The sequence below is a fragment of the Drosophila teissieri genome, chromosome 3R (assembly GCF_016746235.2).
Source record: "Drosophila teissieri strain GT53w chromosome 3R, Prin_Dtei_1.1, whole genome shotgun sequence".
Classification (NCBI taxonomy): domain Eukaryota; kingdom Metazoa; phylum Arthropoda; class Insecta; order Diptera; family Drosophilidae; genus Drosophila; species Drosophila teissieri.
Window position 1 is genome coordinate 17,706,900 of NC_053032.1, and position 24,075 is coordinate 17,730,974.

At 43.5% G+C, this 24,075-nt stretch overlaps 1 protein-coding gene across 11 annotated transcripts; it reads left to right on the forward strand.

Moving 5' to 3' along the window:
- Nucleotides 1-7: 7 nt before the first annotated feature.
- Nucleotides 8-23,966, forward strand: LOC122619542 (chloride channel protein 2). 11 transcript variants are annotated; one of them, XM_043796539.1, is made up of 16 exons: nt 14,731-15,214; nt 18,516-18,623; nt 18,858-19,023; nt 19,106-19,234; nt 19,915-20,048; nt 20,167-20,323; nt 20,385-20,595; nt 20,652-20,753; nt 20,815-21,049; nt 21,101-22,198; nt 22,292-22,336; nt 22,425-22,460; nt 22,666-22,935; nt 23,057-23,086; nt 23,166-23,399; nt 23,458-23,966. In XM_043796539.1, the coding sequence occupies exons 1-16, from the start codon at nt 14,894-14,896 to the stop codon at nt 23,761-23,763; spliced, it is 3,582 nt and encodes a 1,193-aa protein (XP_043652474.1). In that variant the 5' UTR covers nt 14,731-14,893; the 3' UTR covers nt 23,764-23,966. The 11 variants fall into 11 exon arrangements, 10 of the variants coding, with proteins under 10 accessions (XP_043652468.1, XP_043652471.1, XP_043652469.1 ...); XM_043796540.1 differs by lacking the exon at nt 14,731-15,214 and adding an exon at nt 16,666-17,502; XM_043796533.1 differs by lacking the exons at nt 14,731-15,214; nt 22,292-22,336; nt 22,425-22,460; nt 22,666-22,935; nt 23,057-23,086 and adding exons at nt 42-479; nt 2,475-3,315.
- The last annotated feature ends 109 nt before the right edge of the window (nt 23,967-24,075 follow it).

The window sequence follows — 24,075 nt, forward strand, 5'->3', positions numbered from 1 at the left end:
CCTATACAATCGTCGATGGACAGTCAGTCAGTCAGCTGATCGACGCGCGCTGGCGAATATGAATACGAATACTCTGTAACTATATGGACGTCATTAATCTTGGCCGAGACCGCGACCGCAACCGCGGTTGATAAGCAGTGGCTCCAATCCAACACCACCTATTCAGCGAGAATGAGCAGCTAAGACGACTGCGACGACGACGACGACGCCAGTCAATGCCAGAGCGCGAAGCGGTCGCGTTGACATCGGTAGCTGCTCTCCAATAATTCTCCAATACCATATATTATTCCGATCCGATTCGATTCGATCAGTTCCGACCGACGGACAGACGTACGGACGGACGACCAGCTAATATATCGGGCATGCTAATTGTCGCGCTGTGATACGCGATTCGGTTCCGAGTAGACGGTATACGGTACGGTATACGGTATACGATAGACGGTAGACAGTAGACGCCAGCGGGCAAACATCCATGCGAAGTGAGTGCAATCAATCGCAGGTCTTCCACTTGCTATGTGAAACCTTCTCCACCTCAAACGGCCACTGCGACAACAATAAGAAGCAGTGCTAAGGTGGCCGAAACACGCGCCACAGGTGTGAGCAGGTGGAGCAAGTGGAGCAGGTGGAGCGGGTGGAGCAGGTGGAGCGGGTGGAGCGGGACAAGCGGTGTCTGCTGAGTTCTCATTATTCTCGTTCGCATTCGTGACGTTTGTGTTTTGCATCTTTGCGGCGCTTTTAATTGATTTTATAACGAGTACGTACATAAGGCCGTGTTACTACAGCCAAGATATATGTATGTATGCAAATACTTACAACCGAAACTGGCAGATACAGATACATTCGCTGGTAGTTCCCCCAAGCGCGGAATATTTCGCTGATATAAGGTGGACAAAAAAGTATAATTATATGTAGTAAAAATGGTCTACAACAAATGCTGTTGCTTGCCGGATTGCCTGGCCTTTGTTGTTCTTAGCAAAAATAATATATTTTTGGCAAGCTTTGTGCTTGGAATAACATTTTGCACTAGAATATTTTTAGAGCACAGCAACAAGTGATCCCTGCATTTATGTGTATCTCAAGTGTGTGTACTTCTGAATGGCCATTGTGCTGAGATTAATTTTAAGGGTCTGGCTTAAAAGCCCATTAAGCAGTATGCCAAAACTCGAGCGGCCAATCTGGGTCGCTGTCCTATACCGCTTTCAACAAGATTTGTCTTCCCCATCCAGAGTACAAGGCTTATTCTTATCTGTTCGAGCAAATATGTGCACTCATGTTTATACATTTTTCGAGTGCTTTTGCGAAGTCCGTGCCGTAATGGCCTGACTCAGATTTGCCATTACAAAAGTATTTCAGCTATGTGCGGCATTTTTGAAACTATTTACTACAAGTTCAATAAAAAAGTGTGCGCGCTTCACTTCCGCTTGAAAGTGTTCCACAGGAATTTCCAATCAAATGAATTGCTCTAATTGGTTTACCAACGCATAAATTCAGTCTAAACGTCACGAAGCTATTGAATATTTTGGGAGCCATTTAAATTCGTCATGAATATCATCTGGTTTTTAGCAGACCCATAAAAACCAAATACTCGCACATGCATATGTGAAGTTATTTGTATATTTTCGTTGAGTAAGTGAATGCAAAAATCTGAGTCGCAACCTGATAAATCCGCATCCCACTTGATTTTCAGGCTTTAGGGCGCAATTCAGATTGCATTAGGACTATCACTGAAGGCATTTGGAATTCGCAAGGCCATAAATTTGGCAAAACAGGCGCCATAATAGTGACAAAAGATTAAAATAATGTAATAAATCGTAGAATTTTAAAAGTTTGCTCACGGGAGCTTCGCATTTAAAGAAACTAATACCATCATAACGCCATAAATTATTCCGCCATAATCCACTTTACGGTAGAATGGCTCCTGCCTGCTGCACACTGTTCCAGTATTTGATGTCAGGCTGTCCCGGTGATAAGGCTATACTCATATGTATATAGTGGGGTCTATAGTACACTCGCCACTCACTGGGCGAATCAAAACATTCAAATTTTACCCACTAGATGGTACCAGCCTATGACATTGGTATACATTTTATTCCTCTATCGCTGAGGTTAGATGTTTTCCTATCGATTGAGTGTTGTTAATAGCCTTATTGAGCTTAAAACAATTGGTAATAGAAGCTCGGTTCTTACTATCTATCCTAAGTATGTTCAATCAGTGCTATATCGTGCCGCTTTGAATTACCGCCGTTGTTGTTCACCTGCTCACTACCCTGATATACACCTGTTATTATTTTGCCCATTGCCCATTTCGCGCCACTTATCAGTTGAGATGCTTGTTTGGCTTGTCGGCAAACAAGCTTCCTCTCCTGCTAAATTCATTAGCCGATACAACTCGCGATTCATTAGCTGAGTTTGTTTGCTTGTGTTTTATATGTGTGTAAGTATCTCTATATTATATATATATTTATTGGTTACAGATCGCCGTCCCGCCTTGCTGACACCCACTTTGATAAGCGGATAATAAAGGAGTAATACACCGTTCCCGATTTGACTTTCGTCTGGGGCGTTGCTTTTGCCGGTGTTAATTAAGCCTTCACACACTTAAGTGTGCCACTCGAAATGTACGCATGAACACTGTCTTATCGCCAGCCGGATTCGGCCAACGGAGTAGACAAAAGTAAAAGGTGATCTCACAGATAACACCGATTCGTATTCGGAATCGGATTCAGATTCAGATTTAGTATCAGCAGCAGCAACAACAGCAGCAGCAGCCACAGCAGCATTTTCCCATCTGAAGTCGCAGTCGCAGTGCATCGGCAGCAGCTAAAAAAGCAGCAGCATATTCATAAATAATCTTTGGCCGCAGCCACATCGGCGGATCAACTCCACGCCACTGGACACTGGCCACTGGTCACTGTCCACGGTCCACTGTCCATTGAAAGGAAGTCGGTCTTGTGACTTGGACGTGGTGCTGCAGATAATTGAATTTAATGCACAAATGAGCCCATGAGGAATTTGCTTTCATAAATCCGTCTTGCACAAGTGACGAATGCAATTCCTTCGCTGCGCCACTTGCATTGTCTGCCATCGTCGAGAACATTTCACTTCCGAGTCGCACACCACCACCGTCCTACTACCACGATGAAGGCGACCAGGAACGGAGGCCAGCTGCTCATCGCTCCTTCGCCGCAGACCGCCGCCCGGCTGCTGCCCCTGCGCACGTACTCCAACGCCTCCTCGCTGGGCCACCACCACGACAGGAGCACTCTGTCCGATGGCGACGAGGAGGAGGGTGGTCTGGGCTACACCCACACACTGGTGAGTAAAGTTCGCTAGCTATTCGTATTCCACGAGTGTATAATTTCGCATATATTCATTAGAGTAAGCCCCTTTAATTATTCAAACTTTTATGATATGACTTATCTTATATTTTGAGGCTCACCATATATTCTATTAACAACTTTGTAAACCGAACGCCATGTACAGCAGAAACTGTAGCCATCGTGGGGAGATTCAAATGTCATTACCTGAGATTTTATAACTCGCTAATTTTAGCTGAGATGGATGTCACATTCACTTAATATCGGTATAGGGATGCGTCATTATATAGTATAGTCATATATAGTATCGCGGTTTTCAATTCACATTTCTATTGTGATGTTGCTTGCGGTTAGACACCTTAATTTATATATATATATATGTAGGTTTATACTGTATGATAAAAGCACATAACACAACATAAGAAAATCCAATTATTCAAGTTGTAAAAGGGAAAATCTTTACTTAATTTTCCATATTTGGTTTGGCTTTTAACAACTTGGCACATTGGAAAAAGTCGTTGTATATAAGTAAGCTAACAATTTAAATGATTACTTCAAATGTAACCATTTTCCCCTTGCATATTCAAATTAACTGTGATTCATTCTAGCCTCTAGCCTCGGAAGCTATAAGTTGAGTCCATAAAGTTTATTGGGGTTGGCGTGAAAAATTTACCTGTTATCACAAGCATTTTATTGATCGAGAATTGATTGATTGTTTTACAATGCCAATCGGATTGAAGAGCATAAAGTTTATTATACACCCGCAGCAATTCCCAAAAGTAGCAATTTCCAAATGCTAATCTATTAAGTGGGTTAACACCCAAACAAATGTTGCACAAAAATTAAATGATTCGATTAATAAGAAAGCCGTAAATACCCGTGCTAATAGGAAAATACATTTATCTATTTAAGACCCACAATTGTGTTTGCATTGGAACGCCTACAATGGCCCAGCTTGTTTGTTATTAATTTTTTTTATCGTAATTGGCTGGCTGGAAATCCCGAGTTGATAATAAATTGCCGTCTACTGTATTTTTATTTACATAAACACGTCGATATGGCGCTTAGATTTGGCAACTCCAACCTTGTACAGAGGTGTTGTATTAATGGCGGATTGCTCGTTTTCAATTAAAATAATCCAATTAAGTATTTTAAATAGTAATAAATTCAAGCAAGCAATTTGGTTGTATAGAACGTAGATATTTTCGCGAGGGTATAATTAAGTTCGATACGCCTTTACACACATGTTTCTTGTTTTACTTTTTCCGCTCATGTGATTAACATGTGACTATTTGCTTGTTTTAGCTTTATTTGCCTTGCCTTTTTTATTAATCTTTGTCATGTGCGGTGACACATGTTGCTCAACATACAAATGAGATGATATTGAGTTGAGGATAATTCGTAAGCATTTTGTTGGGAAGAAACTCCCACGAAACTCCCACGAGTCAAAACAAAAGCTTCACCTTTACTTTACGAATTTATTCCCAACTCGCTTTTCTATACTCCAGATAAATCCAACGAAAACCAAATTCATTAAAAATTTGTTCAGACACGGTAATTAACACCTTGTGCACAAATGGATGTAGAGAATGTACTCCATTCTATATTAAAAAAGTTGAAAACGTTTAACTATGGGATCGTTTCTCTTGTCAGAAGTAATTTTAAAACATGCAATTAGAGATCAGTGATTACTACACCTACTAGTTCAAGTGGTAACTTTTCATTTAATGGCAATGGACTGCCGAGCAATTAATTACACTATAGCTTGGAATGAGGTATTATCCACTTGGATTTGACGTACTCTTATCGGCGCTATATTAAACCATCCATCAAAATCGAATCGTTATCAATAATCACCAAATATTAGTTGACCGTTTCGGGATTTCCAATACAAAGTGGCTACTTATTTGGCGCTAGCTTTGTAATAGATTATGTTTTAATAGGTCAAAGAGATATATTTTCTTGCTATACTCATAAAGCCATTTAGCTAAATGTACATATATTTCTTTATGGCCTGGTATTTGCACTCTAGCGTTGGCTGCTTATCTTTTCCGCATGGATTTAAGAAAACACGATAGAACGCTATAGTCGGGTTCCCCGACTATTTGATACCCGTTACTCAGCTGGTGAAGGTGCGAAGAGAAATTACAACACTGACCGTTTTTTGCGGTTTGTGGGCGTTAGAGTGGGCGTGGCAAAAAGATTTTTGGTATATAGAGTTAAATTTACAAGACGAACAAAAATTTCAAAACATTTTTCAAAAGTATGGGCGTGGCATTTTTGGGCGGTTTGTGGGCGTTAGGGTGGGCGTGGCAACAAATTTTTCTGCAGATCGATAGAAATTTACAATACTAATAAGAAAATGGAAAAATATCAAAACATTTTTCAAAAGTGTGGGCGTGGCAGTTTTGGGCGGTTTGTGGGCGTTAGAGGGGGCGTGGCAACATGAATCGACAAACTTGCGCTGCGTCTATGTCTCTGGAGTCTGTATGCTTATTCTCAACTTTCTAGCATTTATAGTTCCTGAGATCTCGACGTTCATACGGACGGACAGACAGACGGACAGGCAGACGGACGGACAGACGGACATGGTCAGATCGACTCGGCTATTGATCCTGATCAAGAATATATATACTTTATATGGTCGGAATCGCTTCCTTCTGCCTGTTACATACTTTTCAACGAATCTAGTATACCCTTTTACTCTACGAGTAACGGGTATAAAAATAATGTTTACCAATTTCGGCAATCGCTTGCTGCAAATGGGGATAATCGCAGTAGGCTGGCTGCCACTTATTTGGGGCAGATCGTAGTAGGTGAGGTTTTAGTTGAGCTCCTGACGCTGTCACCTCGGCGCCGGCGGCAGCTCAGTTGGTTGGACTCCGATCTCCCAAGCGGAGCGGAGCTGTGCCGCCGGTCCGGGTTCGATTCCCGGTGAAGTTGCAACTAAGTAGCATGGATACATAACATACACATAACATACACATACATAACTTAACACAAGATAGAACGCTATAGTCGGGGAACCCGATACCCGTTACTCAGCTGGTGAAGGTGCGAAGAGAAATTACAACACTGACCGTTTTTTGCGGTTTGTGAAAATGAAAAAATATCAAAACATTTTTCAAAAGTGTGGGCGTGGCAGTTTTGGGCGGTTTGTGGGCGTTAGAGGGGGTCTATGTCTCTGGAGTCTGTATGCTTATTCTCAACTTTCTAGCATTTATAGTTCCTGAGATCTCGACGTTCATACGGACGGACAGACAGACGGACAGGCAGACGGACGGACAGACGGACATGGTCAGATCGACTCGGCTATTGATCCTGATCAAGAATATATATACTTTATATGGTCGGAATCGCTTCCTTCTGCCTGTTACATACTTTTCAACGAATCTAGTATACCCTTTTACTCTACGAGTAACGGGTATAAAAATAATGTTTACCAATTTCGGCAATCGCTTGCTGCAAATGGGGATAATCGCAGTAGGCTGGCTGCCACTTATTTGGGGCAGATCGTAGTAGGTGAGGTTTTAGTTGAGCTCCTGACGCTGTCACCTCGGCGCCGGCGGCAGCTCAGTTGGTTGGACTCCGATCTCCCAAGCGGAGCGGAGCTGTGCCGCCGGTCCGGGTTCGATTCCCGGTGAAGTTGCAACTAAGTAGCATGGATACATAACATACACATAACATACACATACATAACTTAACACAAGATAGAACGCTATAGTCGGGGAACCCGATACCCGTTACTCAGCTGGTGAAGGTGCGAAGAGAAATTACAACACTGACCGTTTTTTGCGGTTTGTGAAAATGAAAAAATATCAAAACATTTTTCAAAAGTGTGGGCGTGGCAGTTTTGGGCGGTTTGTGGGCGTTAGAGGGGGCGTGGCAACATGAATCGACATACTTGCGCTGCGTCTATGTCTCTGGAGTCTGTATGCTTATTCTCAACTTTCTAGCATTTATAGTTCCTGAGATCTCGACGTTCATACGGACGGACAGGCAGACGGACGGACAGACGGACATGGTCAGATCGACTCGGCTATTGATCCTGATCAAGAATATATATACTTTATATGGTCGGAATCGCTTCCTTCTGCCTGTTACATACTTTTCAACGAATCTAGTATACCCTTTTACTCTACGAGTAACGGGTATAAAAATAATGTTTACCAATTTCGGCAATCGCTTGCTGCAAATGGGGATAATCGCAGTAGGCTGGCTGCCACTTATTTGGGGCAGATCGTAGTAGGTGAGGTTCTAGTTGAGCTCCTGACGCTGTCACCTCGGCGCCGGCGGCAGCTCAGTTGGTTGGACTCCGATCTCCCAAGCGGAGCGGAGCTGTGCCGCCGGTCCGGGTTCGATTCCCGGTGAAGTTGCAACTAAGTAGCATGGATACATAACATACACATACATAACTTAACACAAGATAGAACGCTATAGTCGGGGAACCCGATACCCGTTACTCAGCTGGTGAAGGTGCGAAGAGAAATTACAACACTGACCGTTTTTTGCGGTTTGTGAAAATGAAAAAATATCAAAACATTTTTCAAAAGTGTGGGCGTGGCAGTTTTGGGCGGTTTGTGGGCGTTAGAGGGGGCGTGGCAACATGAATCGACATACTTGCGCTGCGTCAATGTCTCTGGAGTCTGTATGCTTATTCTCAACTTTCTAGCATTTATAGTTCCTGAGATCTCGACGTTCATACGGACGGACAGGCAGACGGACGGACAGACGGACATGGTCAGATCGACTCGGCTATTGATCCTGATCAAGAATATATATTCTTTATATGGTCGGAATCGCTTCCTTCTGCCTGTTACATACTTTTCAACGAATCTAGTATACCCTTTTACTCTACGAGTAACGGGTATAAAAATAATGTTTACCAATTTCGGCAATCGCTTGCTGCAAATGGGGATAATCGCAGTAGGCTGGCTGCCACTTATTTGGGGCAGATCGTAGTAGGTGAGGTTTTAGTTGAGCTCCTGACGCTGTCACCTCGGCGCCGGCGGCAGCTCAGTTGGTTGGACTCCGATCTCCCAGCGGAGCGGAGCTGTGCCGCCGGTCCGGGTTCGATTCCCGGTGAAGTTGCAACTAAGTAGCATGGATACATAACATACACATAACATACACATACATAACTTAACACAAGATAGAACGCTATAGTCGGGGAACCCGATACCCGTTACTCAGCTGGTGAAGGTGCGAAGAGAAATTACAACACTGACCGTTTTTTGCGGTTTGGGAAAATGAAAAAATATCAAAACATTTTTCAAAAGTGTGGGCGTGGCAGTTTTGGGCGGTTTGTGGGCGTTAGAGGGGGCGTGGCAACATGAATCGACATACTTGCGCTGCGTCTATGTCTCTGGAGTCTGTATGCTTATTCTCAACTTTCTAGCATTTATAGTTCCTGAGATCTCGACGTTCATACGGACGGACAGGCAGACGGACGGACAGACGTACATGGTCAGATCGACTCGGCTATTGATCCTGATCAAGAATATATATACTTTATATGGTCGGAATCGCTTCCTTCTGCCTGTTACATACTTTTCAACGAATCTAGTATACCCTTTTACTCTACGAGTAACGGGTATAAAAATAATGTTTACCAATTTCGGCAATCGCTTTCTGCAAATGGGGATAATCGCAGTAGGCTGGCTGCCACTTATTTGGGGCAGATCGTAGTAGGTGAGGTTCTAGTTGAGCTCCTGACGCTGTCACCTCGGCGCCGGCGGCAGCTCAGTTGGTTGGACTCCGATCTCCCAAGCGGAGCGGAGCTGTGCCGCCGGTCCGGGTTCGATTCCCGGTGAAGTTGCAACTAAGTAGCATGGATACATAACATACACATAACATACACATACATAACTTAACACAAGATAGAACGCTATAGTCGGGGAACCCGATACCCGTTACTCAGCTGGTGAAGGTGCGAAGAGAAATTACAACACTGACCGTTTTTTGCGGTTTGTGAAAATGAAAAAATATCAAAACATTTTTCAAAAGTGTGGGCGTGGCAGTTTTGGGCGGTTTGTGGGCGTTAGAGGGGGCGTGGCAACATGAATCGACATACTTGCGCTGCGTCAATGTCTCTGGAGTCTGTATGCTTATTCTCAACTTTCTAGCATTTATAGTTCCTGAGATCTCGACGTTCATACGGACGGACAGGCAGACGGACGGACAGACGGACATGGTCAGATCGACTCGGCTATTGATCCTGATCAAGAATATATATTCTTTATAAGGTCGGAATCGCTTCCTTCTGCCTGTTACATACTTTTCAACGAATCTAGTATACCCTTTTACTCTACGAGTAACGGGTATAAAAATAATGTTTACCAATTTCGGCAATCGCTTGCTGCAAATGGGGATAATCGCAGTAGGCTGGCTGCCACTTATTTGGGGCAGATCGTAGTATGTGAGGTTCTAGTTGAGCTCCTGACGCTGTCACCTCGGCGCCGGCGGCAGCTCAGTTGGTTGGACTCCGATCTCCCAAGCGGAGCGGAGCTGTGCCGCCGGTCCGGGTTCGATTCCCGGTGAAGTTGCAACTAAGTAGCATGGATACATAAAATACACATAACATACACATACATAACTTAACACAAGATAGAACGCTATAGTCGGGGAACCCGATTCCCGTTACTCAGCTGGTGAAGGTGCGAAGAGAAATTACAACACTGACCGTTTTTTGCGGTTTGTGAAAATGAAAAAATATCAAAACATTTTTCAAAAGTGTGGGCGTGGCAGTTTTGGGCGGTTTGTGGGCGTTAGAGGGGGCGTGGCAACATGAATCGACATACTTGCGCTGCGTCTATGTCTCTGGAGTCTGTATGCTTATTCTCAACTTTCTAGCATTTATAGTTCCTGAGATCTCGACGTTCATACGGACGGACAGGCAGACGGACGGACAGACGACTCGGCTATTGATCCTGATCAAGAATATATATACTTTATATGGTCGGAATCGCTTCCTTCTGCCTGTTACATACTTTTCAACGAATCTAGTATACCCTTTTACTCTACGAGTAACGGGTATAAAAATAATGTTTACCAATTTTGGCAATCGCTTGCTGCAAATGGGGATAATCGCAGTAGGCTGGCTGCCACTTATTTGGGGCAGATCGTAGTAGGTGAGGTTCTAGTTGAGCTCCTGACGCTGTCACCTCGGCGCCGGCGGCAGCTCAGTTGGTTGGACTCCGATCTCCCAAGCGGAGCGGAGCTGTGCCGCCGGTCCGGGTTCGATTCCCGGTGAAGTTGCAACTAAGTAGCATGGATACATAACATACACATAACATACACATACATAACTTAACACAAGATAGAACGCTATAGTCGGGGAACCCGATACCCGTTACTCAGCTGGTGAAGGTGCGAAGAGAAATTACAACACTGACCGTTTTTTGCGGTTTGTGAAAAAATATCAAAACATTTTTCAAAAGTGTGGGCGTGGCAGTTTTGGGCGGTTTGTGGGCGTTAGAGGGGGCGTGGCAACATGAATCGACATACTTGCGCTGCGTCTATGTCTCTGGAGTCTGTATGCTTATTCTCAACTTTCTAGCATTTATAGTTCCTGAGATCTCGACGTTCATACGGACGGACAGGCAGACGGACGGACAGACGACTCGGCTATTGATCCTGATCAAGAATATATATACTTTATATGGTCGGAATCGCTTCCTTCTGCCTGTTACATACTTTTCAACGAATCTAGTATACCCTTTTACTCTACGAGTAACGGGTATAAAAATAATGTTTACCAATTTTGGCAATCGCTTGCTGCAAATGGGGATAATCGCAGTAGGCTGGCTGCTACTTATTTGGGGCAGATCGTAGTAGGTGAGGTTCTAGTTGAGCTCCTGACGCTGTCACCTCGGCGCCGGCGGCAGCTCAGTTGGTTGGACTCCGATCTCCCAAGCGGAGCGGAGCTGTGCCGCCGGTCCGGGTTCGATTCCCGGTGAAGTTGCAACTAAGTAGCATGGATACATAACATACACATACATAACTTAACACAAGATAGAACGCTATAGTCGGGGAACCCGATACCCGTTACTCAGCTGGTGAAGGTGCGAAGAGAAATTACAACACTGACCGTTTTTTGCGGTTTGTGAAAATGAAAAAATATCAAAACATTTTTCAAAAGTGTGGGCGTGGCAGTTTTGGGCGGTTTGTGGGCGTTCGAGGGGGCGTGGCAACATGAATCGACATACTTGCGCTGCGTCAATGTCTCTGGAGTCTGTATGCTTATTCTCAACTTTCTAGCATTTATAGTTCCTGAGATCTCGACGTTCATACGGACGGACAGGCAGACGGACGGACAGACGTACATGGTCAGATCGACTCGGCTATTGATCCTGATCAAGAATATATATACATTATATGGTCGGAATCGCTTCCTTCTGCCTGTTACATACTTTTCAACGAATCTAGTATACCCTTTTACTCTACGAGTAACAGGTATAATTACCGTCATATGCCCCCAGATGCTGAGCACGATATTTACTCAAAGATTTGGTTCAACTTTTAATTTGGTTCGGCTGCTTCTGTCCCCCATCCTGAATAAATTTTTCACCGCGCCTCAGGTGTTGTTGCTATGTGGACCCTTATCGCGGATTTTGCGGCTCGAAAGGTGTGGCTAGCACCATTGAGATGCTGGCCATCCAGTCGCCACACGGTTATAGCCAAGATCACTTTGTTTTATCGCAAGCCTGCTAATTTCTTTCATTTGAGTTCGAAAATGGCGTTTCACAAAAAAGTTCGTATTTTTTCGTTTCATCCAAACACATACCTCTGTAACTGTTTGGGCCACGAAACGCAAACAAGGATTAATTATAATATCAAAGTTAATTGTTTTACGTGTGACACATGGCTCGTGCCCCGAAAGAATCCAAGCTAAGAAATAATTATTATACCAAAGTTAATTTTTTCAAGGTGACTCATGGTTTTCATGATCTGAAGTTCAATTCAATTTTAAATGTTTGAGTAAAAGGAATTTGGTTCAAGCTTGTTGCAAATGGGGATAATCGCAGTAGGCTGGCTGCCACTTATTTGGGGCAGATCGAAGTAGGTGAGGTTCTAGTTGAGCTCCTGACGCTGTCACCTCGGCGCCGGCGGCAGCTCAGTTGGTTGGACTCCGATCTCCCAAGCGGAGCGGAGCTGTGCCGCCGGTCCGGGTTCGATTCCCGGTGAAGTTGCAACTAAGTAGCATGGATACATAACATACACATAACATACACTTACATAACTTAACACAAGATAGAACGCTATAGTCGGGGAACCCGATACCCGTTACTCAGCTGGTGAAGGTGCGAAGAGAAATTACAACACTGACCGTTTTTTGCGGTTTGTGAAAATGAAAAAATATCAAAACATTTTTCAAAAGTGTGGCGGTTTTGGGCGTTAGAGTGGGCGTGGCAAAAAGATTTTTGGTATATAGACTTAAATTTACAAGACGAACAAAAATTTCACATTTTTCAAAAGTATAGGCGTGGCATTTTTGGGCTTTAGAGGGGGCGTGGCAACATGAATCGACATACTTGCGCTGCGTCTATGTCTCTGGAGTCTGTATGCTTATTCTCAATTTTCTAGCATTTATAGTTCCTGAGATCTCGACGTTCATACGGACGGACAGACAGACGGACGGACAGACGGACATGGTCAGATCGACTCGGCTATTGATCCTGATCAAGAATATATATACATTATATGGTCGGAATCGCTTCCTTCTGCCTGTTACATACTATTCAACGAATCTAGTATACCCTTTTACTCTACGAGTTACGGGTATAATTACCGTCATATGCCCCCAGATGCTGAGCACGATATTTACTCAAAGATTTGGTTCAACTTTTAATTTTGTTCGGCTGCTTCTGTCCCCCATCCTGAATAAATTTTTCACCGCGCCTCAGGTGTTGTTGCTATTTGGACCCTTATCGCGGATTTTGCGGCTCGAAAGGTGTTGCTAGCACCATTGAGATGCTGGCCATCCAGTCGCCACACGGTTTTAGCCAAGATCACTTTGTTTTATCGCAAGCCTGCTAATTTCTTTCATATGAGTTCGAAAATGGCGTTTCACAAAAAAGTACGTAGATCCAAACACATATCTCTGTAACTGTTTGGGCCACGAAACGCAAACAAGGATTAATTATAATATCAAAGTTAATTGTTTTACGTGTGACACATGGCTTGTGCCCCGAAAGAATCCAAGCTAAGAAATAATTATTATACCAAAGTTAATTTTTTCAAGGTGACTCATGGTTATCATGATTTGAAGTTCAATTCAATTTTAAATGTTTGAGTAAAAGGAAATGGTTCGCTCCATGTGATCTCTATTTTAATGGATATGTTGAGCTGAATTATGTAACTCTAGGCACAATATAGATTCAAGATATAAAGATACAATCACAATTCAGGCATCTGAACTATTTTTAAGTTAACAGACACTGCTTAATGGGCCAAGCAGTGCGCTGATATCTAACAGCTAGTGACAAGAAACAAGCTTTCTTTCTCTTTTTTAATTGGCCTCTCTTAAATATGTACTGCTATATCAATTTCCCGAAAGCCATTAAACTTCAAGATTATGGGCTGAGTACGCGATTTACGCCCAGACCAACAATCTATACCCATTTAGGGTTGCTATTATCATTATCGCAAATTAGGGGTAGAAGTTGTAGATTGACTAAGACAATATGTACGTTACGGGCCAGAAGAACCAAGCGGTACACTTTAATACTTAAATGTGATAAATCCAACGGATTCTTGAAGACATGTGACCCAATGCCTAGTCTACACATTGAGACTATTAAAGCAAGTAATCGCAATTTATGCGGCTTAAGTGATCCGTCACAGTGGGTCGAGCCATGGAAATAACGTGCAATCACTCTGAAGTGACTAATGAGCTTACATCAGTCATAATATGACATATGATCATTTTCCAGAAAAGAAATAATGAAGAACATTACAACTTACCTCATATTTAGTAGCAGCAATGGAATAGCTACATATTTAGGAAGCATTTCCAAGGATAATTCCGAATGGAACCTAGAATTCACCTAGGATATGAGACCATGCCCACTGTGCAGCGCACTTCGTGTCATCCAAGCGCTTGGCATTTTCACTTTTTTGCCGTTGACCAGACCGCAGATTATTAAATTTATGAAATTCTATTGATGTTTACACGCAAACTTTGACCGCTCGAGAGTCACTGGATTCTACTACATACAGATACAAATGTGGGAACTATACGTACAAGTATGCGCAAACTTGAGACTGTTGAATGGGCAGACGAGTGCGTCGGTGTCTGTGTACTAAATTTAATGGAATCTTGAATTTAAGCGGGACCGGAGCGGTCTATCTTCATGACACTATTCAGTTGGACTTAAGACACTGCTCGACTCACATGCGGCCGGGAATCGAATTGGAATTGGCAAACGGATTTCAAATACGGGAAATGAGCGATATCTGCGCCATGGATGTGACGAAACCGTATCGATCCCATCTTTGATAGTGTAGTGTGCGCCATCGATTGCGTTGAACTGCTATAAACCCATTAAAAACCCATTCGAACTGACAACAGCAGTATGGTTTATTTCGGCGATCGGCAACGCGATCGCAATCGCGATCGGAGTAATCAGAAAGTCGAGCGAATCATTCACGATGAAGAGTTTGGCGAGGAGAACGTCGAGCTGGTGGACTCGGAGTGGGCGGACTTCGAGAAGTTCATTTGCCAGTTGCGCAAGCGGCGGAACAGTGCCATGTCCATGGAGGAGGAGCTGCGTCACGTCCAGCGGCAACCGAAGATCAAGTCGCACGCTTTCTATCCGTGCCCGCCGCCTGCCGAAAATGCAAGGGATTCGGACTCCTCGGACGAGGATGATCCCATCGGATACATCGATACTCTTGTAAGCACACCTGTTGATCTGCAATACCATAGCTACTGTTAGGGAAATCCAATTCTTTGTGTTTGATAACGCACGACATAAAGTTCTTATCTGTATATCTGTCCCACTTGCATTCGCTTTGTGTTAGCCACTTTCATACACATGCGGTCAAAATAATAGTAGTTTTGGTAAGATTCACTACATACACTACCTACGTATATAAAAAAGTAGTAAATTTATCACTTAAACAAGTCTGCTTGCTTAATTTGTAGTTTTTTTTTAAGCATCAAAATATGGATGTATAATATATTCCTTGTCTTACTAAGATTATTACCAAGGAAACTCTTGAAAAATCACACTTTTTGTGGCATTTATTAGCCGCAGGTGTTGCATACAGATACACACATATCGTCGTGATTATACTGCCAATTGGTCTGATTATCCGACTTTCTTATTATTATTACCCCTTTCTGCTGACGCAAAGAGCGTTCAAATTTTCCACTGCTCACGTAGAGGCAGTAGTAAAATATTTGAATTACATCTGTGATATTAGACAAGCTCCTAAGTTATTGTAAAACAATCACCAGATTAAAAAACCAAAAATCACTGCCACCATATAAGATATCAATCATTGCTACGTTCGCATTGTTTATTATTGCAAACTTAACAATGTTGAAAAGTGTGCTTTATTTATTTAAGCATTTTCGGTCACGCCCGTTTGGTACATCTGCCGTGAAACCATCGATCAAAACAAAAACTTTCTTGATTTCTGAATGGTTTTCCAAGCTTTTCGCTCGCCGCTTTTCCTGCCAGTTGCCACTGGGCGAGGGCGATTTTCCCACTGCTATTCGCATCTGGGCCTTTGTAAGAGCAATGCAAAAACAGTGTACGAATGACAAAACAGGCAGCAACATTAGCTATTTTTAATCCGATTATAACGAAAAGTGTTTATTATATTTGAAAGAAGGCAGCAAATATTCCATTGCTAAAGGTAGTAGGGTGGCGTAAAAGAGTGACCGTTTGGGGAACTCGTAGGTGAGTTATGAATATTCCGAATATATATTCCGTATACCCATTACCCATTATCCATAACTCGAATTGAAAACTCGCGAGCACTTAAATCACACATGTGCAGTTATTTCAAGAGCACATCCTAAATTGATAATCCCATATCTTGCAATTCAATTTATGAACCATTTCGAAATACAAAAGAATTTTGGCTTTGATTGCCGAACGAGCGAATTTGGAAAACAATGCTAAGATTCATATTTTGTTTACACATCCAGTTCTTCTGGCCAGTTTTTCATTTTATTTCTGGCCATTTTTTAATATCGGCACAGCGTGCTACCCTGCCGCAGCGTCTAGCCAAAAGAAATTTCAATAATTTTCCACACAAAGAGCGCCGAAAGCTCGACAAGTCAGTTTAGTTTCAAAAAAGTTTGGGCCAATACAAGAACGCTCGGTGGCAGTCGGTAAATCAAAAAATTAAAAATCAATAGATAATGGAAATCATTAAAAAGTTCCAATAATTCGCCAAATATATATTGGCAAATTCTGAGGTGATTTGTGTGCATTTTCCGTGTGCATCGCAGCGATAAATCAACATTTATGTGAATGGCATAAACTACGACCACGACCCAGTGTAAAAATGTTAAAAATAAATGGCAATGCATTTTAGAATAGCCGTGTTTCCGAGACGGGAGCTCAAGGGCAGTGGCGTCCACCTCTAGTTACGTCTGGCAGTGGGAACTCAATTCGATTTGAATCGAATCGAGTCGAAAACTAGCGCTGCACTGCATCCGCGAGATAACCCAAAAACCTAAAAATAATTTCCGAACAAGATGCGACACAAATATTTGGCCAACAGCCGCGGGCATGTCAAAGGCCGCCACCCAGATCCGTGCGACTGCAGTGCTGACTGTGAATTCTGATTCTGATTCTGATTAAAATTTGATTGCGATTACGATACCGAGTACGATTCCGATTCAGATCGTGATTTTGAGTACGGGACCTCGTTCGTGTGCATCGCTTGCTTCATGTTTAACAACAGCCACTCGCACCAGGATGAGTACATTCGCGAATACGCCTTCGAGCCGGAGCTGCTGATCAATCGCGAGGACTACCAGCGCAAGGAGGAGCGCTCCCAGAAGTCCACAGCCGCATCCTCCGCCTCCACGCCTGTCCGCCAGCGCTGGGATGAGGTCATTGCCAAGCAGAAGGAGCAGCAACGCCAGCAACAGAGCATCGAGATCGATCCGCCCGGCGATGATAAGAACCAGATCGAGATCGAGATCGAGGCGTTCTACTATGTGAGTGGCCCACGAGCCACCTGCCCATTTCATCTGTGAGACCAAGGGCCATCATCGATGCCACAGCCACAGACCTCTTAAAGCACTGGAAAAAATAACCCTGAAGTAGTTCCTTCATAACGAAAATAATTCCCTAAACGGTTCCTATTTCCAAAGTGAAGTGGAATACGATCGACAGTAACCAACTGAACTTGATTGGCATTGGAAAGCATGAATATTTAAATTAAAACAAATTATGTTTCTATTAGGTTCGAGTTGTCTGCAAAAAGTGCCAAAAGAGAATCTCTAGATGGGGCATTAAATCTGCACATTATTACACAGAATTTATTTATTTATTTTCTTTTCAACGTCTGCAGCGACGAACCTCTTGCATTGACCCTCATAGCGTACACCCCAAGAAAATCACCCTGAGTTTTGCCCTTCAATTCGCAAATAAATCAGATTCTGCGGCGGAATTCATAGCATTTCACCTATGCTGAAAATAATCTTGATTTTCACTTTCTCAAATATTTTCTCGAACCAAACAGTGACGCATGTAAATGTATTACTTTTTAGAGAAAATGTTGCAGCTGTCAGACATTTGGAATTTTTTAGTCGAAAGCTACACCGGTAAATACCGGTTTACTTTAAAATAAAACTCCTTTTTTAAAATATATATTAATAATTTTTATGCCTTTTATGAATTTATCAGAATTGTTAAAAATACTAAGAGTGAAAAGAGGACATACATAATTCATGTAACTTTCTTGTTTCCCACTCGACTTCTTTTTTCCAAGTGCAATTGTCTGTGCACTTCCTATTCTGTCATCGGTTCTTTTTCGCTAGCCATTTGTCTAGAATGCTCAAGGCGATTGTAATTGTTTGTTTTCAACACAGGTAGCACAAAAAGCTTCTTTGTTTGGTTTTCAGAATGTTCATACACTTAGTTATAATTAGAAAAGCATACAACATTATGACCTTTACAATATTTATAAAAGCTCAGGACCCGATTAATTGGTAATTTCTCTTCGCAGATGTATGGTCGCTATACCAAAGATCTAGGAGAATTTGCCAAGGATGAAGCCAGAAAGCTCAAAATACTCGAAAAGCGACGAAAGCAGGAAGATAAGCAAAGGAATAAGGTAAAATAAAATAGAACGTTCAGCTAAATTAATAGTATAATTAATCCCGTGGATTTGCTCTTGTGATTTACTAAAATGCCAACTTAATGAGAAAACCAAATATTTAAGGTATGCACAGCCATTTGGCCACATAGATTTGCATGATTTGTAGAGTCGCGTAGAGAACGTATCTTCCGTTGATATTCGCGTGAACGTATCAGTTTATAAAGCAGCAGTGCTGGGAAATATTTACAGGAACTGCTGGGCAAACACTCGACCCGGGCGAAGCGGGTGTCATCATGGATCTGGAGGCACACGGTGGCCCGGCTGGGCGAGGATTGGGTCTTCCTGGCGCTGCTGGGCATCATTATGGCCCTGCTCTCGTTCATCATGGACAAGGGCATATCCATATGTACAAACGGTAAGGCGTCTCTGTTCGATAATCGATTTTGCAGCTAGTCTCTAGTATCTATGGTTTTTTCCCATATATCTATTACCCCCAGCGCGAATTTGGCTGTATCGCGACCTGACGTCACAGCCTTTTGTTCAGTACATCGCATGGGTCTCGCTGCCGGTCTGTTTGATATTGTTCTCAGCCGGCTTTGTCCATCTCATCGCACCGCAAAGTATAGGTAAGCGTTCGCCATATCATACATCTCACACATCACATCTACATATTTTCTCATCATAACAGTCGCCCCTAATCACTAATAACAGTCACTTCCTTAGTCTAACTTATGTAGCTGGGTATTTAGTGAGTATGTTTTAGTAGTAGCCTGCTTGAGTAAATCATTTGATAATGGCCCTAAATTGTCGCACTCTTCCATATTAAAGCTGCCGTCGGTTTTCCAAAATTGTAGAAATTGTATGAATTTTGTGCTTACTTACTTTACTTCTATGGTTGATGATTAGGGCCAGGAAACGTGGGAATCTTGATTCTTCTTTATAAAGCATAATACGAGCTCTACTTCTTCTTCCCAAGGAATCTCTGAAAGAACTTTTAGGCCTTCTCGATCTTACCTTTATTTATATACCGAACCAATAAGTACTCATAGTACCACTGCACCCTGGCAGCTGCCCACTCCAAGCACTCTTGGCACCTCCAATCTGAGAACCCATTGTGTCTACATGTTATATACTCGAACCAAACCAAACCAAACACACCCAGCAATTCTGCTATTAGCACACCTCAGACCTCAGAAACTAACCACTAACTATAGATCTAATTGTTACGCATAATCTAACAAACACTAACAACACCAACAACTGCGAGTATGATCAATGCAAATCTACATAACCAAACTGTGTCTAGGTTCTGGTATACCCGAAATGAAGACCATACTGCGCGGCGTTCAATTGAAAGAGTATCTCACATTTAAGACACTGGTGGCCAAGGTAATTGGTTTAACGGCAACTCTGGGCAGCGGTATGCCATTAGGAAAGGAAGTAAGTATAAGAATTGATCTCACACTGCATGCACAGCGCTGCGGCGAAGCAAGTGCAATTTGGAAAATCTATATGAATCCGTTTTTATTTCCGCTTCTGTATCTGCGTACTTCCGTAGGGTCCTTTCGTACATATAGCAAGTATTGTAGCACAATTATTAAGTAAACTTGTCACATCATTCCAAGGCATATATGAGAATGAGTCGCGTAACTCCGAAATGTTGGCGGCCGCCTGTGCCGTCGGTGTGGGCGCCTGTTTTGCCGCTCCAGTCGGTGGTAAGTACACAGTGCTAGATTTTCTTGGGTTCCTTGACCTCTGACCCCGCTCCTCCCGCAGGTGTGCTCTTCAGCATAGAGGTCACCACCACGTACTTTGCTGTGCGCAACTACTGGCGCGGTTTCTTCGCCGCCGTGTGTGGCGCCACTGTCTTCCGGCTCCTGGCCGTTTGGTTCCAAAACGCGGACACTGTCCGGGCCCTGTTCCTCACGAACTTCACCACCGAGTTTCCCTTCGATCCCCAGGAGCTGTTCGTCTTCGCCTTGATTGGGTACGTGGTTGAACTGTTCAGTTGAATGGTTGCTATATCTAATGTTTCCTTTTCAGACTCGTCTGCGGTTTGGGTGGCGCATCATACGTGTGGGTCCATCGGCGGTATGTCCTCTTCATGCGATCCAACAAGCGGATGAACAAGTTCCTGCAGAAGAAGTAAGATTCCAAAGCCATAACTCTCAAAACGTATCAATTAATATTAATATCTATCCTTTAGTCGCTTTCTGTATCCGGGATTCCTGGCTCTGCTGGTGTCCAGCATCTCGTTTCCCCTGGGAACTGGACAGTTCCTGGCCGGCGAACTGAGTACCCACGAGCAGGTGACACAGCTATTCAGCAATTTCACGTGGTCACGAGATGATCTTACTGTGGAGCAGGCGGCTGTGGTGACCCACTGGATGACCAGTTACACCAGCGTCTTTGGCAACCTGGTCATCTACACACTCTTCACGGTAAGATATTGGAGATTGATCCCTTGCACATACTGATCTGTCATGTTGCAGTTCGTGTTCTCCATCATCGCTTCCACGATACCAGTGCCGTCGGGCATGTTCATTCCGGTTTTCAAGATCGGTGCCGGCTTTGGTCGGCTGGTGGGCGAGTTCATGGCGGTGACATTTCCCCACGGCGTCCGGTATGGCGGCCGGCTGTCGCCCATCATGCCCGGAGGCTATGCCGTCGTCGGAGCGGCCGCCTTCTCTGGATCCGTGACGCACACGGTGTCTGTGGCCGTAATCATTTTCGAGATGACCGGACAGATAACGCACGTGGTGCCCGTGATGATTGCCGTGCTGGTGGCCAATGCCGTGGCGGCGCTGCTCCAACCGTCGATATACGACAGTATTATATTGATTAAGAAGCTGCCCTACCTGCCCGATCTGCTGCCCTCCAGTTCTGGGATGTACAGCATATTCGTGGAGGACTTTATGGTGCGGGATGTGAAGTACATATGGCACGGCATCTCCTATCAGAAGCTCAAAGAAGTCCTCAAGCTAAACAAGACGCTGAGATCCCTGCCACTGGTGGACAGCCCGGATAACATGATCCTGCTGGGATCCGTGCAGCGGTACGAGCTGATCAAAATGATCGAGAAGCACATCGGACGCGAGAAGCGCATGGAGGTGGCCCAGAAGTGGCAAAAGGAGGCTCAGGAGCGAGCCCTCGAGGAGGAGAAGAAAAAACAGGAGGTGGAGCTGAAGATGCGGCGTCCATCGCGATTCGAGGTCCTGCCAGCTCCGGATATACTCAGTTTACGGCAGATTGCCAACGACGAAATGCTGCCGCCCAAGAAAAGGGCGGAGACCATGCACAGTTCGCTGGCGCCCAGGAAGTCCATTCTAAAGAAGACCAACTCCTTCAACCTGAAGACCTACGCCCAGCCCATGGGGCACAGTCCCAGCATCACGCCCTACACCACGATCACCGGCAATTCCGAGTTCCGCATTCGCTCAGCCTTCGAGGCCATCTTCAAGAAGTCCACCACGCTTCAGGACGTCCAGCCGGATCCGGAAACGGGCTCCATCTCTCCGGCTGCAAGCCACCACGAGGTGGAGGTGCCTCGAACTCCTAGTACTCCCGGTGTTTCCAAAAAGGTCCAGCTGGTAGGTGCACACTTCCTATTTACCTCATAAAGATTGTGTGTTGGGTTATCTAAGTTATTAAGTAAACCGGGAGATGGAATCTCTCTTTTCAAGCCTGCACAAAGTAATTGGGATTTTGTAACCGATCAAATTATGCTGGTAAGTTACTTACTAACAACATTCATGTCATATCATTTCATTCATTTTCTTGGGTGATGTGTGTTTAACTTACTCTAATATCTGCAAGCAAGTAAACCCTATTTCAACGGAATTAACAAATATGGTAAGCCTCAAAACAAATTAAAAGTATAAACTATAAAGTAGAAGTAGTATCCAGGCATAAGTAATACTTTTATATCGCTAATACAGTGGACTATCTGAAAATAGATCAAATACTTGATAGTTTCAGTAGAAGATTGAACTAGAGTATTGCCAGCTTAAACTACCTATCTATACATATAGTAATCTGCAGATTAATGTTTGAAAAGCCTGCCGAGAAGGATATCACGGATATAGCGTTATCAAATAGTGGAGATAGTTCGACGCAGTCACCGAGCATTAAATTCAAAGCAAATAAAGTTGCAGATGTAAATAGATCTCCTCAGGCGGCAAAAAGGTGCACGAAAATACGGTTTGCCAATGAAGTTGGAGTAAATGGTTCGCCAACTCGAACGAAATGTAAAATAAAACCAGAAAACGAAATGGGTTACTCTATAGAAGATGTGGATGAAACAACAAGTCCAGAATCGCTTGCTGAGGTAGGTAAAACTGAAGGAAACTCTTGATTATTGGCTACTGTCAACTTAAAACGCATAAAGTATCATTAACTCTCAAAGTTAACATACCCATTTCTCTCCTATCTTGTAAACCCCAAATAAGAGCATTCAAAAGACGAAGTCAGTGCGATTGGTACGTTTAGAATACTATTCAGAATATATTACCCTTTCTTTCAACTGATATTATAGCTAACGTTTTAATTGATTTCCAGCCCAGGGAACGTGTTATTGACATGTCGCCGGAGGATCAGAAGCAATGGGAGCTGGAAGAGATGTTGAAGCCCATCGATCTGCAAAAGGCCAATGTGCACATAGATCCCTCGCCATTTCAGCTGGTGGAACGCACCTCCATACTCAAGGTTCACTCGTTGTTTTCTATGGTGGGCATTAACCACGCCTATGTCACCAAAATCGGAAGGCTCGTGGGCGTTGTGGGACTGAAAGAAGTAAGACTTGTTTCATATATTTGATGATTCCACCTATAACACACATGTTATTCCACAGTTGAGAAAAGCCATCGAGGACATTAATAGCAATAGTTTCGTACCACCGACACGAGATGAGGATGCGAATGAGAAGCCAGCGGTGGAGAAACCCCTGCTGTCGACGAACTCTAGTGATAAGGCCGTGGACATGACCGTCACCTCGATGGACTCGGCACTATCCAATTCCGAGAACTGTTCGGACATTGAAATGGAGCACATAAAGCACACGGATAAGGGCACAGTATCGCTCACCATGCCGCCACAGGAATCTAAGCAAAGTCCATCGGCGGACACAAATAACACAGAAAACGGCAATCATGCTTGAAACAAGATGATCGGCTATCATAATAGTTACTACGATACGTATACGTAATATGTTTGTAAAGATCAGCTAAACACACCTATCATAAGTTACGTCTTACACGAGTTAGTCATCAATGTTATTATGTATTTATATCTCGTTAGTTCATAATGTCAAAGATATCGTGATTTACATTTAAGTTGAAAAGAAATCAAGTCACCAACGAAGACTGCGTTTGATTTTATTTATATCCTTTGGGGAGTATGGTTGAAGTATAAAGCATAAAAATGCATTACTTTTTCCACTTATTATTTCTTTGCTAATTGACCCACAACT

Bases quoted from the DNA above. Each gene is read 5' to 3' on its own strand.
- LOC122619542 (XM_043796539.1), top strand. From the start codon at position 14,894: ATGGTTTATTTCGGCGATCGGCAACGCGATCGCAATCGCGATCGGAGT. The intron at 20,324-20,384 runs GTAAGTACACAG...CTCCTCCCGCAG, and splicing joins TTTTGCCGCTCCAGTCGGTG to GTGTGCTCTTCAGCATAGAG. The intron at 22,199-22,291 runs GTAGGTGCACAC...TCTCTTTTCAAG, and splicing joins TTTCCAAAAAGGTCCAGCTG to CCTGCACAAAGTAATTGGGA.